At 45.7% G+C, this 15797-nt stretch overlaps 2 protein-coding genes across 4 annotated transcripts; both read right to left on the bottom strand.

Annotated features, from left to right (window-relative positions):
- Window positions 1-5060: 5060 nt before the first annotated feature.
- On the bottom strand, window positions 5061-9568 carry LOC131675128 (guanine nucleotide-binding protein G(i) subunit alpha-like). Its single transcript, XM_058953982.1, has 2 exons — window positions 9130-9568; window positions 5061-7824 (listed from the first exon to the last, which is right to left on the bottom strand). Exon 2 carries the CDS (start codon window positions 7798-7800, stop codon window positions 6730-6732), a length of 1071 nt encoding a protein of 356 aa, XP_058809965.1. The 5' UTR covers window positions 7801-7824; window positions 9130-9568; the 3' UTR covers window positions 5061-6729.
- Window positions 9569-11616: 2048 nt separating this feature from the next.
- LOC131675150 (uncharacterized) lies at window positions 11617-13653 on the bottom strand. 3 transcript variants are annotated; one of them, XM_058954016.1, is made up of 4 exons: window positions 13491-13647; window positions 13308-13371; window positions 12756-13083; window positions 11617-12679 (listed from the first exon to the last, which is right to left on the bottom strand). In XM_058954016.1, exons 3-4 carry the CDS (start codon window positions 13056-13058, stop codon window positions 12008-12010), a joined length of 975 nt encoding a protein of 324 aa, XP_058809999.1. In that variant the 5' UTR covers window positions 13059-13083; window positions 13308-13371; window positions 13491-13647; the 3' UTR covers window positions 11617-12007. The 3 variants fall into 3 exon arrangements, with proteins under 3 accessions (XP_058809999.1, XP_058810000.1, XP_058809998.1); XM_058954017.1 differs by lacking the exon at window positions 13308-13371 and having other exon boundaries at window positions 13592-13653; XM_058954015.1 differs by lacking the exon at window positions 13308-13371.
- Window positions 13654-15797: the final 2144 nt, after the last annotated feature.

Here is a 15797-nt window from a genome sequence, read left to right as displayed (position 1 = left end):
CGAGATCGCTTTCGACGCCGCGGCGAGCGAGTCATGAGAGAGTCGCGCCGTCGCTCGCCGGCCAATTATCGGGAAATGAGCGCGGCGCGCATTATCGGGCGCGATGCCAAGTCGAGACGAGGCGTGGTCGTGCAGCTGCCGGCGATCGCGGGCGCGGGATGAATATTCAGCCGATCGCGAGTCCAGCGGAGGAGAGCCGTGTGGCGTGCTAACGAAGGGAGGCTCGAGCGCGCTGCCGAAGCTAATTGAAATTTATATAGCGAGGCGCGCGGCTGCCGAGCGCGCGCGCCGATTAAATTGTAATGCGGGAATTTATCGGCCCGATGAGACAGCCAGTTTACTCGAAAATTTCGTTTATTTGCCGATGCCGCGAGGCCGATACAGCGCCAGCACGAGCGCGCAGCCCCCGAGATCTTCATCTGCGCGCTGCGCCCGGCGAGCGCGCCGCCGTCGTTTGTTTGTCGCGCCGACCGCTGCAAGCTTCAGCTATTTTATGATGGGTCGCGAGTCCGAATGGAACGCCCGAGCGCCGATCAAAGTCTCCGTTAACGCGCTTTCATTGATCCGACCGAGGCTGACGGCCGGCTCACGCGGCCTTCGTCGACCGTTCCGCGCCTCCCTCCCCGGCTCCTGCTTCCCTCCTTCCGTTATTTTTCCCGCTGCCCGCGCGAAGCCCTATCCGCGGATTCTACGTGCCACCCGCATTATTCATACGCGCCGACTGCCTCTCTCTCGCAAATTGCGATATTTATATGCCTTTGACCTGCTTTCTTACACCACTTGCTTGACTCTCTTATTTTTTACCGTTTCACGCTGGTTTTTCTCACCACTCCGCGCTAATAAATGCCGTCCAACTTTTCACAGCGCACTCCCACAACTCGAGCGCGCATCGAACCGGCGAGGCGAACGGCGCCCGTGAATTGCGCACCAGATCGCCCCGAACCAAGAGGACGGATGCGCTGCGCTGTCGCGGTGGCGATCGATTCGCCGACACAGACTCGCCGCGCCACTCCGCGACAAAGCACCAGGCGAGAGCGCGCCGCGGCCGGCCGCCGCTTTTACGGAGGCGGCGGACCGAACGACCAAGCGGAAAACCTGGCGTCGCCGAGCTCGACGGCACAGAACAGAGCGGCGCACTAGGCTCGGGCTGCCGAGCGACAGGGATGATGCGCGTACGAGACGGGACGGACCGCTGCGGCGCTGCGGCGCACTGGGCACGTGCGCACCGCCGATTTCACTTTCCAGCCTGGCTGCGACTCGACCGACTCGGGCGGGCGCCGGGCGCAGCCGCGCCTTGAGCATTACCTTCTGGGCCAGGGCCTGGGCGAGCCGAGGTGCGGGGGCTCGGCAGCAGAGGCTCCCCGCAGGCGTCCGCCGCTGCGCAGCTCGAGGTCGCCGCCGACGGGCACTCGTCGCGGCGCGAACTCGGGGCTCGCGCAGGGCGCAGACGGGCACACGGGCACACGGGCGCGGCGGCGAGGCCGCAGCTCGGCTGGACGCAGGAGGGCCCGAGTCGGCGCTCGCGCCGTCTGACACTGCGCTCACGCGGGTGCGAGGTGCTGCTGCGTGCGATCGCGCGGCGCGCGCGTTCTGGAGGCGACTAACGGCGCGGCGCTCGTCGGCCGCCGCTCGCGCCGCGCCGAGTGGAGCCGCTGCGAGGGCAGGGAGCCGCGGCGCGCTGGCGGGGGGAGCGGGCAGCGCGCCGCCAGCGCCGAGCGAGCGACGGGGAGAGAGAGACGCGTAGCGGAACTCGTCGAGAGGAGCGCGGCTCCGCGCGCAACCATCCTACGCCTGCGCGCGCGCGCGCACGCCGCGCCGAGGTGCCCGCGGAATCCCGGTTCCGCGGCGCTGCGCGCCGACTGCTCCTGGCGAGGGCGCCCTCCGCCCCGGCGCTCGCCGGCGGCGCGCGCGCGCTTTCTCCCGACGCCGCCCGACCGCCGGCTCCTTTCCCGTCGCCCGCGGCGGCTCGCACCTGCCGGCGGCAGCGCGCGTATCTCACTCGGTCAAGGCCTCGCTCGTCGCCGAGTCGTGCTTCGGCAATCGGCGCGAGTGCGTAATCCCGCGAGAGAGCGCGGCGACGAGGCGCGCGGACGCCCGTTCTCGACTTTTTTGGCCAGCGCCGTCGCGCCGCGGCTGACGCATCGCGCGCTAAGTGTATGTTATTATAGCAGGCGCGGACGAAAAAAGCTCGGGCGTCCTTTTCCTCCTCGTTCCTTCGCGCTCGCTGGTCCGCGACTGGCCGGCCGCGTGCACTAGGCTCGTTTCACAATGGCGTTCCGTTCCACGCAGGCATGGGCTCTCGTCTCGTTAGCGCGCTATTATCAACGAGCTAAAGACCTCTCATGGGTTCGCGCGACTGCCCGTCGAGCTGCAATAAGGCAGTTCCGGCTGGAGACTCGGTCGAGCCTGTTCGAGCGGTACGCGCGCAAGCTCCTGCGCGCCGCCCGTCTTATCAAACACGCCAATAGTTAGACCATTATGCTCGCAGCTGTTGCATTGATAAGGCGTGCATCTGCTTTGCGCTTGATTTATTAGAGCGCCTTTCGCTGCCAGGGCCATCCAACGGCGGCGGCGCGATCGCTCTGGCTCGTGGGCGACGTCGGAGGATCGGGCAACGAAACGCCCTTCGCCGACCGCGGCCCCGTCAACGGCACTCGCGCGCCCCGAGCAGTCGCCCAACCGTACGAGTGCGCGTAACGCGAGCCAGCGAGCAGTGCGAGAGATCGCCGAGCAGCGATTCGGCGAAGGACGGATGACGGAGGAAATGGGCGTAGGCAGCAGATAAGAGGGGACAATATCGGCGCCGAGCAAAATGACGGGTTCAACGGTCGGCGCGACTTTTGCTAATGTTGAGGCGAGATACGGCCTTGAACTTAGCCTGGACCAGGCGGCCGCTAATGACCAACGAATGCGCGTGCCTACGGCTATACGCAGCCAGCAGAATCTTAATTGGCTGAGTTTTTAGCAGCACCGCGCGAGTTCTCTCTCTCTCTCTCGCTCTCTCGGATTTTTACTGCGCACGCTTTCGTCGGCCAATAAGCCATCCGACTAAACGCCCTCCAAAGCAAAGGTCGGATCGACCGGCTGGCTGGTCAGCGAGCGGCGGACTCACCGCGCCGATTTCCGTTCCGAGACAGAGAAACCTGTGCGACCACGAGGATGCGCGACGCATCCGCTCGAGTGCGTAGCGAGATCCAGTATTTCCAGTATACAGACGCGCCAGGCGAGCGCGACACTTCATTTATAATGCCAGCGAGTACACAGGCGGCGCAGGACAGCGGACAGGTCGTTATGCGCGCGCGGCTGCGTTCCGAGGGAGGCCGCGGCTCAATTCGGCGCCGGGCGTAGGCGAGCTCGCGCGCAACGCGCAACGCGCACCGCTCCGAGCGTACGAGCGGCGCGCGAGCGGGCCCACGGCAGACTCGCGGGCGCAAATAAATCAGCTGGTCGGCATCGGCGATGGGTCCTAACGAGCCGGCCGGTCTGGCATTCCGGTTCCAGTCTGGACCGTGGCGCCGCGCGCTGCTCACTCGGCCAGCGGCCGAACGCGCCCGAGCGCTCCTCAGTGTTCACTCGCGCGCGATCCGAGCCTGATCCGAGCCTGATCCGAGCCTGCGGACGGCCGGCCGGCCCAGCGGAAGGCCCGACGCAACAAGACAATCGGCGCAAAGTTCGCTCATCGATCATGCGCCCCGCACGACTCTTCCTCGAAGTCGACCTGCTCAGCGCCGGACCTAGGCAAGATTATTGCCACGAGAGGAGGAGAAGCCGCAGCGTATGGGAGGGAGGAGGAGCGGCTGGCGGCTGGCGGCTCGCGGCTGGCGGCTCGCGATTTATCGCTTGATTATTAACCATTTTTCCGACATTTCGATACTGATTTATTTCTAATTATATCAGCCTGCCTGCTCTGGGAGCCTCTCGTTTTTCGAGCGATCGCTCGCCAGCCAATTGATTTTGCGCGTCTCGACTGATGCGCCTCGCGAGCGTTCCGTCCGGACCGGGCGCTCGGCTGCCCGAACCCGTGCACCAACTGTGCCAACGACACTCGCAAGGCCCGCGTTACTTTTGACCATCCCCGTTTCCATTGTCGTTTCAGTCCATTTGTCAATCGACATCGAAGGGTCCGCCGACGTAGATGGAGCAGTCGATGCACGCGCGAGCCCGGCTAGGTGTGCGAGTAACAGTTACAGCGAGTCGAGTAGTGGTTGCAGGCAGAGGAAGAACGAGTCGTGAAAAAAGGGAAAAAGAAGGAGCAGGGAACGCGCGAACGCTCGCAAGTTTGCGGTATAACGGTGTGCGAGCGCAAGTACCGAGACTGGAAGCGCGACTAAGAATAAGTAGGTATCTGCACTGGATAGATCGTGATTCGCGCAGCCGACTATAGACTCAGGCAGCGCGCGAGCGAGCGAGTCGATAGGTCGTCCGCGCCAGCACGGAAGATCCGCGGCAGATCGACTCTCTTCTCTTTCTTCTTCTCCTCCTCCTCCTCCTCCTCCACCCCCTCGTCCTCCTCGGCGCGCACAATTTTTGATCGAGCTTGAGCCGAAGCCGTTACGGCCATACGGCTGCACTGCAGGCTCTGGCACCAACTACTCACGATTTCCATAAGTCAGCCATGAGCGACTCAGCGGCGCACTCGCCACTGATTTATGAGAGCGGCACAATGCGCTGCTCCAGCCAACCCAAAGCTAACGTCTCCGCTATACACAAGAAGCCGCAAGCTTCATTCTCATTTCGCTGCTTTCGTTTTTTATTGCGCTGCCAAGTGTTCTATGCGCCAGCTCCGATTCGTCTGCGCCGTATAAATAAGCCATTTTTTTCTCGCGCGAATGTCGATTCACCGAAACCATAACGGTCCGCGCTTGGAAATTCGTTCCTCGTGCACGCCCAAACTTTAGGCTTTACCACTTTAATGGCCGTGCTTACGTGTCAAATAACGCGTCAAAAATCCTTTTTTTCCTCTTATGTCTTCTTGAATATACGCACGCTTCTGTCTTCATTGATAACTAATACATTGCCTACTTTGTAGAAATCATAACCACGGCCGTATACATTTTCTTACATTTTTATTCAATTCCTTCATTTCTCATACAATTATCAATACACATTTATAAATACAAAATAAATATTTTATTTTTTATACAAAATCTTCCAGAGACATCCACTGTCGTCTTTTCAACCCTCGTCGATTGCCAATTTCAGAACCGAGCTTGTCATCAAGTTGGAAAGAACGACAATGTGTAATATTTACACTCGAAAGTATATTTCAATATATTCTCAATTGTTTAAAAAAATATTAGAGCCTTTATCGAGTGAAATATTTTAAGGCGATCGGACTGTGATGATCAACAATTGTTGATAAATTATCATCATTAACTTACATTTTTATCGACAATATACATAAGATTAATTTTTTGGTAAATGCTTGTTAAATTTTACATAATTTTTCACTCACACATAATTTCTTCAAAGTTAAACGTCGAGGTAAATATGATTAGTGCGATAAACACCAATATGACTTTTGATCAAATCTACCAATATCTTTTATCATGTTTAAGAAGTTATACTCACACAAAATTACAATTACGTTCCACATTAACAAGTTTGTTTCAATCTTTGTTGAGTTACGATACAAATTATAGTGTTTATACGATTTTTCACGACCATACGTTCACATTTACATACATCTAGAACAACTAATCTTAAAATTATTAAAAAAATACATGTTCATCATTTCGGAAATAATATGCATGTGCGTTTCATTTCGAGTCAAAAATTAAAAAAATAATACTTTACTTGTTTATCGAGTCTTTCAATGGCTATTTCAAAATTATCGCAGTATTAGTCACGTAGAGTAGTCTTTGAGCTTAACTTTACATTGAGGTATGCATTGTTCTCACCGTCATTACCATAGTAAACATTTATAAATCAGTAGAAATAATAGTTTATTTGTTACGTGGAATTTCGAATAGTGAAATCAAACACTGCAATAATGTGCCACTGGAGCAGAAACACATATTTTCTCTTGGAATAACATTAAAGCTATTAATGTGTTTATAAAATAGTCTCATAAAAAACTCATCAGGTGAGTACGTTTCATGGATCCGTTGAAGCTTTGACGAAAAATTCTGATATATTCAACTTACAAAAATATATTTATCATGGAAAAAAGAAAAACTAGCTTCTGACTATGCATTAAATATCTTTGTCGATTGATTTTGTCAATTTGATTTCCAATTGAATCTAAGGCATGATTAGTTGTTATATTATCTGCGCGTAAAACAATAATCGATAAATAAATGCAAGCTGATTAGTTCATTATCATAGTTTTTCTTTCGTTCTTCAAAATAAGCAGTCTCGAAAAAAAGCTCACTAAATAAAAAAGTACGCAACAGTAAATGTTCATATAAACTTCATCCTCGTACATAATTATGTAACTAGTTTTTGTCATGTCTAGGTAGCGCGCGTCCTAAAATAAAAATAGAAAAGTTTCAAGCGAAAATAAGCGATTTTCCTACTGTTGATTTAAATAAGTTAATTGCATTGGCAAAGGTTTGCATTGTCGAACAAAGGACAGCTGCGACTAAGGGTAAAATAAAATCAGTTCGTACCTCACTGGACTGCTGCTCATTGACACCACTACAACAAACAAACAGAAAATCTACATAACTAGGACACAGACTGAAAGAATGGTGGCTCGACAGGGCGAACGAGGAAAAGGAAAATGATTCAGCTGATGAGGCCGCAGCTGCTGAGGTTGTTTTGTATAATGACGTCGGTGACGGCGTCGAAGACGAACTGGATGTTGCTGGTGTCGGTGGCGCACGTAAGATGAGAATATATCTGCTTCTGCTCTTTGCGCTGGTTTAGGTCCTCGAACTTGATCTGTATATAGGCGGCGCACTCGTCGAAGGTGTTGGGCCCACTGTACTCGGGGAAGCAGATGGTGAGCGGGCTCTTGGCGATTTTCTCGGCGAAGATGTCCTTCTTGTTGAGGAAGAGAATGATGGAGGTATCGACGAACCATTTGCTGTTGCAGATCGAGTCGAAGAGCTTCATGGACTCGATCATGCGGTTCATCTCCTCGTCCTCGGCGAGCACCAGGTCGTACTCACTGAGGGCCACGCAGAAGATGATGGCGGTGACGTCCTCGAAACAATGGATCCACTTCTTGCGCTCGCTGCGCTGGCCGCCCACATCGAACATCTTGAACTGCAGGCCTTTGAAGGAGAAGCGGGTCTCGACGATACCGGTGGTCTTGATCCTGGTCTTGAGCACGTCCTGCTGGCTGGGCACGTAGCCCGGCTGGGTGATGCGGTCGAGGGCGTTCAGGTAATAGGCCGCCGAGTCGTTCAGCTGGTACTCGCGGCTGCGCGCGAAGCAGGCCTGCACGCCGGCGTCTTGCCAGAGGCCCTTCATCAAGCCCACCAGCTCGGGCCCGAGCTCGCCCTCGGGCGTCGACGAGGCCATCGCAAAGAACTCCCTGGCCAGGTTGGCCTTGCTCGCCTCGGCAAACTCGATCTTCAGCTGGCCCATCGCCCTGATGATGGTCATCAAGCTCTGGATGGTGTTACTGTAGACCACCGGCTTGTTCTGCTCGCACTCGTCCGGGCTGAAGCCGCTCTCGTGGATGATCTTCATCTGCTTGACGATCGTCGACTTGCCCGACTCGCCGGCACCGAGCAGCAGCAGCTTCACCTCGTTCGCCGCCTTCTCGCCGTCCGCCCGCAGGTCTTTGTCGATCTTCTTCGACCTCTCGGCCGCGGCCTTGTCGTCGCTGGAACTCGCGGCGCAGCCCATCCTCACCTGCTTCGCGACGCTTGCCTGCAACAGTCGGTATCGGCTGCGATTAGTCCCGTTCCTGCCCCCCGCCGCACGGTCGGCACTGCGTGCAACGCGCGTCCCTGCTGCTACGTCGACATTGATGCCGGCATATTGCTCGATTACGTGTATCCTCGTTTTATTACTCGTGTCAGCCGAGCACAGACAAGAGTGAGCGCTCGGATAGAAACCAGAACACGCTTCTTTTCATTTTTTAAACGTTCAGTGGATTGCGACCGTCTGTTACACACGTGTAACAAATACATTTTCATTCAGCATTGTATCAAGAAATTACCGAATTTAAATTATTTATTTCAACATCAATACTTTTCAAAATACAAGTGTCAATTCTTTTAATTCTCTTTTAAAACCTACCTAATGTTTGTTTGATCTTATAAAAACCTCTATTCTATCATGTTTTATTTTTATCATACGTAATTTTCAGTCTCAGTCTTCCATCCAAATAAGTGCTAATTACCTTGAGCATTTTTCTAGCTAGCTTCAAATTCCTTGTTTTACAATAAATCTAATCAACTTTCAATCTCTTGTCATTAATCTGACAAACATATCAAACTTAAAATTAGTACTTTCAAATATATCAACTTAATTCATGATCACAGCATGTGCGGATATTGTATATGTGGATACTAATAATCTGTTTAAACATTACTTAGCTATTAATACAAAAACTTCTAAATATCTTTTATTTAATGTATGGCTTTCAAGTTTGGCAGCTTATAAATTGAGTTTTTAGGATTAATCTTGAAGAGCATAGTTGAATATACTTTTAATTTTTATTTTCTCCTTGTGACATTGAATTATCATAAATATATAAACAAGTTGTTTACCAAAAATCAAAACTTGAATCAACGGACATGATGTAATAATATCACGTAATCAAGATACATATATCTGTAATATACGTTCTTTAAAAACTATTATTAGTTTGAAAATTATATGTTTAAGACTCCTGATAAAATTATAATAACATTTTACTAATTGTAGAAAGATATCAGTAATATGGAGAACATAGACATACAGTATTTTATGTTTGATTCTCTGATGTAAATAATCCCAATTCATTGATGACGGAATTGAAAGAATTAAATTATGATCATGAAGTTCAGATTGAATGGTCAACTCCATTTCTTTTTTTCACACATACTTAATACTACTTTACAATTTCAGACACGTACAAGCAATAAAACTCATGGTACTTATTAAACTATATACAATGTTCAATTAGACAACTGGGCAACTACTTATGCTAAAGATAAAATATATTTTTTAGAGTTCAATGGTACATACCTTTAGGAAATTAATGTTTAGGACGTTTTCAAACAAAGGTTAGTTCTGAAAACTACTGGAGCAACCAGTTGCTTCCTTCAAGCTACTGTATATCCAACAATCAAACAACAAACTGTGAAATTATTAAAGCCGCTATTGTACGTTTGAAATGGAAAACAAACGTAAGAAAATACTGCAAACAAATGCCGTTTGTTGAAAATTTCAACAGAAAATGCAACCCTTATACGTAAGGCACATCACAGAAAAAAATCCACGATTTGTTGTACTCAGTGAAGCAGCTCCGTATTGTGTGCAGTAGGTCCCGAAAGAACACACGTAAAAACGAAATCACACTAATAGGAAAATCGTTGGAAAACTATAAACTAAAGACTAAACGAACTGATTGGGTCGGAGGTGCGTCCATGGGAATACGATACAATACGGCCTACGCGTCAGGCTAGGAAGCTTGAATCTTGATATGCATAATAAAGAGTTGACGCCCGTTCTGCGATCGATCGATAAAGTCGAGGGTGAGTCTTACCGACCGAGTAAGTGCGTCATATCTTAGCGGGCCGTTCAAATTCAAATACGTCACATTGGGCACGGAGCGCAAGAGACTGATCGACAAAAGCGATATCCTGAGTGCGGTAACGAAGCGTGCAGGGTAAAAGAAACGATTGGAATCTCCAATGTGATGAATAAGCGTTCAATGAAGCCTGTCGAACGGTTGGGAAACAGCCGAATCAAAGATGCGCGGTAAAAAAGAAAAAGTGAAGTTAAGAAAAGGTTAAAAAGTGGGTCGAATGAGGCGATGAAAGTGGAGTACGAGTAGTGATTACGACTGTAAAGCAATGAATCTGACGGTGACGACGTAATGAGTAGGGGAGACGAGGTGCAGAATGAAAGTGAGTTTGAGGGATTGCAGCTGTGGCGCGATGCGTATACGGCGAAGCCCGCGAGCACATCAAGGTCCCAAGCGGAGAAAAATCGCGGATAAAGTAGCGGCTGGCCGCGGTACGCCGAGGATGAGTTTTATAGCACTCTGCTGATGCACTTGTTTCCACGATACACACGTATACAGGCATCCATGAGAGCGAGCGCGGCCGCGAAAGCGAGCTGACGTTGATGTACGTCACGACCTTGGCTCTCGCTCGCCAGCTCGCGCAGATTGCCGAGCGAATCAAGAATCAGAGAGACAGGCTGACATCAAGTGCTCCGGATAAGAACAATCCTCCTTAGCCGCAGACGCGAGCAAGCGAGCGGCTGAGAGTAAGGGAGAACGAGAGCGAGAGAGCGTCATCAAGGATCCGCGGGAATAATAATTAGGTTTGGTCTGGATCCACTCCGGCAGCAGTGCCAGTGCGCATTCTCGCTTTCTCTGGCGAGCCGAACGACAAAAACCACCCGCAGGAGCGCGCGATCGACGATTCTCGCGAGCCTGATTTATTCCGGAACAGCGCGGCGCAAAAACGAGCGTGCCTCTGTCCGCGTGGAGACCGCGTCCCAAACGGCTAAGCAGAGATCAGCGACCGCACCCCGAGAGAGCTCCTCGCCGAATCTTAGATCCGCGGCTTTCGATGAACTAGGCTGATTGAAGTTTCCGGGCGGCAAGGCCAGAGTCGGCGCGCGCACGGCACAAAAAGGAGAAATAAATAGCGAGTAAGTTGCGGATTGCAAGCGGAGACGATCGACAGGAAAGGGCCGAAGGGAAGGCCGGTGGGAGACAATGTCTATTTCCCGTGAAGCCTCGCGAGGAGGAGTAGCGCTCCGAACGGGAGGCAGCGATGGGCGAGGCTCGACTGCGGCTGAAAAAGTGGGCAAGAACGAGCGCCGGATAATATCACAGTCCATCGAATCTAATGGATTCCCGTCAACAAGGCAAATTTCAAGGCTGGCGTTTCAAGCGTGAAAGAGCTGTTCGGCTGCCAGTCCCGGTCGCAGTCTGTCTCCGGCTGGCCGCCGACCTTTACGGCAGCAGCCAATTCAAGTTATCGCCGTTCGGCACACGCTGCACCAGCCGCAAAAAGGACCAGGCTCGATAAACGAGCTCGAGCTTCTCGCCAATTGCCGCGCCTATCTAGAGCACTGTCGCGCAAACGGCTCTGCCGGCAATTAAAGCCTGACCGCCGCCGAGAGCCAGCTTTTATTGAGTTGTCCCGCGACTTTTCTCGGAACGCTGCCTGCGAACCTACGTTTCGCGGCTTCATTTTCACGCTAATGACCGCTTCCGAAACTACCCGCCACTGCTTAACTGCATCGTGAATCACACTAGGCCATCGTACATACCGTGGACGTTTTAATTATCGCTCGATCTCTGCTGCTGCTGCTGCTGCTGCTGCTGCTCCTCACCGAGAGGTGCACCTCCGGCACGCACAATCAAACCCTCATTCAACAAACAGCCCATCCTCATATTTCTTTTTAGTTCGAACAATTTTTACTTGAATCAGAGCCGACTTTACTGCAACGTTAGTCATTCGCTTAGCAGAAATAAACAAGACTTTTTTCATTATGCTCATTTCATTTATTATAAAATAACATCAAGCTCTTGAAAAATCCTTTCGGTAACATTGGTTTCTTACCTAATACAAATAAGACAGTTAAATAATGCAGTACCTAATGATAGATATAAACATTTTAATTAATTAAAAAATTCGGCAATTTGGATTTTAAAAACGCAAGTACATTTTTTGCAAATGAACCTTAGCCAAAGTAAACATTTCTGAAAATATTTTAATTAAAAGAATTACTATTTTTCTGACAACTCCAAACATTAGATTATATCTTTTTTAAAGAATAACTGAATCAATGGTAAATTCATAAATTACATTTATAAATATTCATTATATTAATAGGTAACAAAAAATAAATACTAAATCATAACTGTTGTGTCTTTATCTTGCTACTTCAATAATTCCATAAGAGTTTCAATGATTTTATTGATGGTGCGCAGTTCAGCTTCTTCTCTAGTTGCACCTAGGCTCATTTCCAGAATGTCTGGAACTGTATTCAATTGTATTATCAACATATAAGTTGCAGGACTTGGCGTTTGCAATAACATGTGATGAAAGTCAATGTTTACTGATTCCAACATAGCTTCAAACTTTTGTTTTAATATTTTAAGATTTTTTTCATTAATATTCTTTTGAAACTCTTTCAACAAATTTTGTAAATATTCTAGATTTGGCAATAGAACTAAAGCTAAATCTTCAGAGCTTTGTACCTCTATTTTCTCCTTCTCAGCTTTGAAACTATAATTTATTTGTAACTTTCCAGGCTGATCTGTTGATTTCTTATGTATGGATTTAAAAATACCATTACTATCATCTCTACTTTTATCTAATGTCTTTGTTTGTTCTTTATGCAGTACATTATTTAAAGAGAATGTGTTTTCTATTGTTTTAATCATTTTAGTTGCAGCATTCATCTTAGCTTGTTTCTTTGTCGTGGCGTTTCCATTTTCAACCAATGTAGATACTATGCACTGAATCCTAAAAATGAGAGCATGTGGAGGACCTGTGGTATCTAGTTCATTAAAAACAGGTTCTTCAAATTCATACTTGTTACATAGTTTCTGAAAAATGAATATAAATTTGAAAAATCACTATTCATTGTAATATCATAATCTGAATAGAATAGCATATAGGTACTTTTAATTCTTGTAATGCATTAGTATCATTCACAATAACATTTGTCAATCGTGGTGATGATTTATTTGTCGATGGCATAACTATTCGGTTATTAATAATTTTAAGCATTGATAGTGCAGCATTTTGTTTAGCCTCTTTTTTTGATTGTCCCGAGCCTAAAGCAGTAACTCCATCACAAGTGACTTTGCACGTAAATACATATGTATTAGAATCTAAATTATTTGAACAATACTCATAAACAACATTGCTTTTGATTTTTGACATCATTTCATTCAAAATGGTGATAGGAGTTTTTTCAGCCATTGTATCGATAGCAGTTATTTGAAAGCTAAAAAAAGAAATTATGAATTATCTATAGTTTTGAAAATAAAAATGTTTTTACAATTAAATTATCTCGAATTATTGCATTTTTTTCATAATTGAATTAATTTCAACATGAAAATTATAGTTTCACAAACATGAAGTCTCAAATTTTTTCGAAGAAACTTATAGACAAAAATAAATCAATATATGATTATGTAAAATATCTGGCATTTAAATAAACATAAGCACCTTTATATTTTAGGTTAACGATTTATTTCCTACACCATTGTAATTACTACAATATCTGTGCATACTGCATAACCGCACACATAAATATTCATTATATTGTATTATTAGACAATAAAGTTGAATAAATTTGCTCGTAAGCAAATAACGAATAATACTTTGTTGTCAAAAACAATGAATACTTACGTAATTTGTGCTTATGTTACGTTACATACATAAAAATATTAGAAACTATTCAAGAGTGGAAGAATCGCCTATAGTGAGATCCAATATTTACAAGAAATTACTTTTCTATACGCAGTCACTCTCGTAGCCAGTGTAACACGTGACGCCGGCCGGTAACGACTTGTTGCGCTCGAACTCGAAAGACAAAGAAAGGTGCTTTGCTTGTTTTCCTTGGAAGTCCGCGTATATAACGTTACAGAATCTATTTCGTATGTAATCAACTTATATTTGAGTTTTATTCAATTTATTTAATCTTCAAGGTGGTTTTTTACATTTGGCAATATTTGTATTCCAAATTTATTAATTTTGAGATCTTATCAATAATTATTGTTCATTTTGTCAGGCAGCTTTTTTGCAATATTTCTACAACATTTTTATAACAAGTTCATGAAACATTGACTCAATCTTGCTACAATTTTTTCTCAATGTTAAATAAAGCATTTTTCGCTAGAGGTCAACATTCACGTAACATTCCTGTAACATTTTTGCAGTTACATGTATAATGTTGACTGAACATCATCGTGACTCTCCTAAAACAAATCATTTTTGCTCGTTATAAAAATGTTGACTATCGACTTAGAATTCATTTGTTTTAAAAATATTGCGACGACGTTGAGTCAACGTTTCGCTCCTATAGTTGCAAGAATGTTGCACCAATGCTGGTCTTGATAAAAAAAATGATTTGGTGCTCCGCGGTGAGCAAATATGCAACCTCTGAGCGACCTTCGTTGTCCGAATCTGCTAGAAAGACTGTATGTTGCGCAGAAATTCCAATTTGCAGTGGATGATCATCTCTCCCTGTGAACACTGCTTCGCCCCGAATGTATTAGTCCGAGCGGGACACGCCATAAAAGATGTTTTTTTGTTATTATATTTATTATTAATCATAAATGTTTTTTTACATCTTTAATTAATATTGTAATTGATTTTTCTTTTGGTTTATTTTTTTTTAATTAAATAAATTGTCAGCATTAGGATCTGTAATTGTAGAATTGAATTGTGGACTTCCTTCTACTTTCCATCCCAAGCTCTCTCACGCGTAAGCGTCGCAATTTGCACACCCGGCAGGTTGCTCAGTAGTTGAAGTTTTTTTTGCCTTCCGGATTCCCACAAATAATTTGGTAAATGGAGTTGCGGGTGGACATTAATTGAAAAACAACTATTCTCTTTTTACCACATTCAATTGACTCGAAATTAATCGATTATTTTTCAACATATGAAAAAGATCGTTAAAAAGAGCAAGTATTTGAATTTAAATTTATTGATCCAAAAAAGACAAAGTTCATGAATTATTCCACGTACATTTGTAATTGCCTAAAGAGTAAACAAGTAACATGTACATAGGCTGGATACATAAACAAAACTTATATACTGTGGATAACAAACTATATTAGAATATATATAGAATACATATAGTTCGCTTACTTATATTTAGCACTATTGTACTGCTGCTATAAGCAAACTCACATTCTTACAATTGGGCATTTTGTCTTTACGTACGAGATGTTCACCAGAATCTGAAGGGCATTTGTTTAGCGGTAGTGAGAAGTGAGAAGCTAAGCTTAAAATATTAATTTTTCAAAAATTAAATAGATGTCTTATATATTATGAAGACTTCAAATTTATGTTTAGTTTTGACTTTATTGTTCAATTAAAATTGAACAATAATTGACTGCACAAATAAAAATATATCTGTGTCCCGATTATGGATCGAGGCATAATGTACTTGATTGTAATAAAATAAATAAATACGCTGATCAGTAATAACATGGAAATAAAAATAACTATACTACCTATATTTATAATGAAAAAAATTCTAATTTGAGAGATATTTAATGATATACATGTTGTCATTCCATTGATGAAGTATTTTAAATTTAAATTACAACTACAAAAATTGCAAAAAACGACTATAATTTATTAAACTTTGCAAGCCGGCCTAAATTTGTCTTTCTAACAAAGAGACATGCCAAAAGAATTATAAAAACTACGTGAATCGTATTGATCTGCAAGAAATCAATAACGAATTTTAGAAATTATTCTGTTTCGAATTTAATAAAAAAAAATTGATCAATATGAGCATAGCCTCTAATATTGAACCGTGGATATGTAAAAAGTATCTTACATATAGGTGATAAAAATTACGATGCAAGAGGGCTGAGGAAGTCTTGTAAATTTTTTTTTTTAATAATTGAACAAGATTTCTCTGTTAAGAAGTAAGTCTACCGGAGATGAAACTTGGTTGAAAATTCGAGTAGATAAAATTTG

This window comes from Phymastichus coffea, unplaced genomic scaffold (assembly GCF_024137745.1).
Source record: "Phymastichus coffea isolate CEN01 unplaced genomic scaffold, Cenicafe_Pcof_1.1 PCOF00016, whole genome shotgun sequence".
Lineage (NCBI taxonomy): Eukaryota > Metazoa > Arthropoda > Insecta > Hymenoptera > Eulophidae > Phymastichus > Phymastichus coffea.
This window is presented reverse-complemented; position numbering and strand designations above follow the sequence as displayed.

Excerpts from the sequence above, each read along its gene's own strand:
- LOC131675128 (XM_058953982.1), bottom strand. The coding sequence starts at position 7,800 with ATGGGCTGCGCCGCGAGTTCCAGCGACGACAAGGCCGCGGCCGAGAGG.
- LOC131675150 (XM_058954017.1), bottom strand. The coding sequence starts at position 13,058 with ATGGCTGAAAAAACTCCTATCACCATTTTGAATGAAATGATGTCAAAA. Across the intron at positions 12,680-12,755 it reads ATGCATTACAAGAATTAAAA|AAACTATGTAACAAGTATGA; the intron begins GTACCTATATGC and ends TTCATTTTTCAG.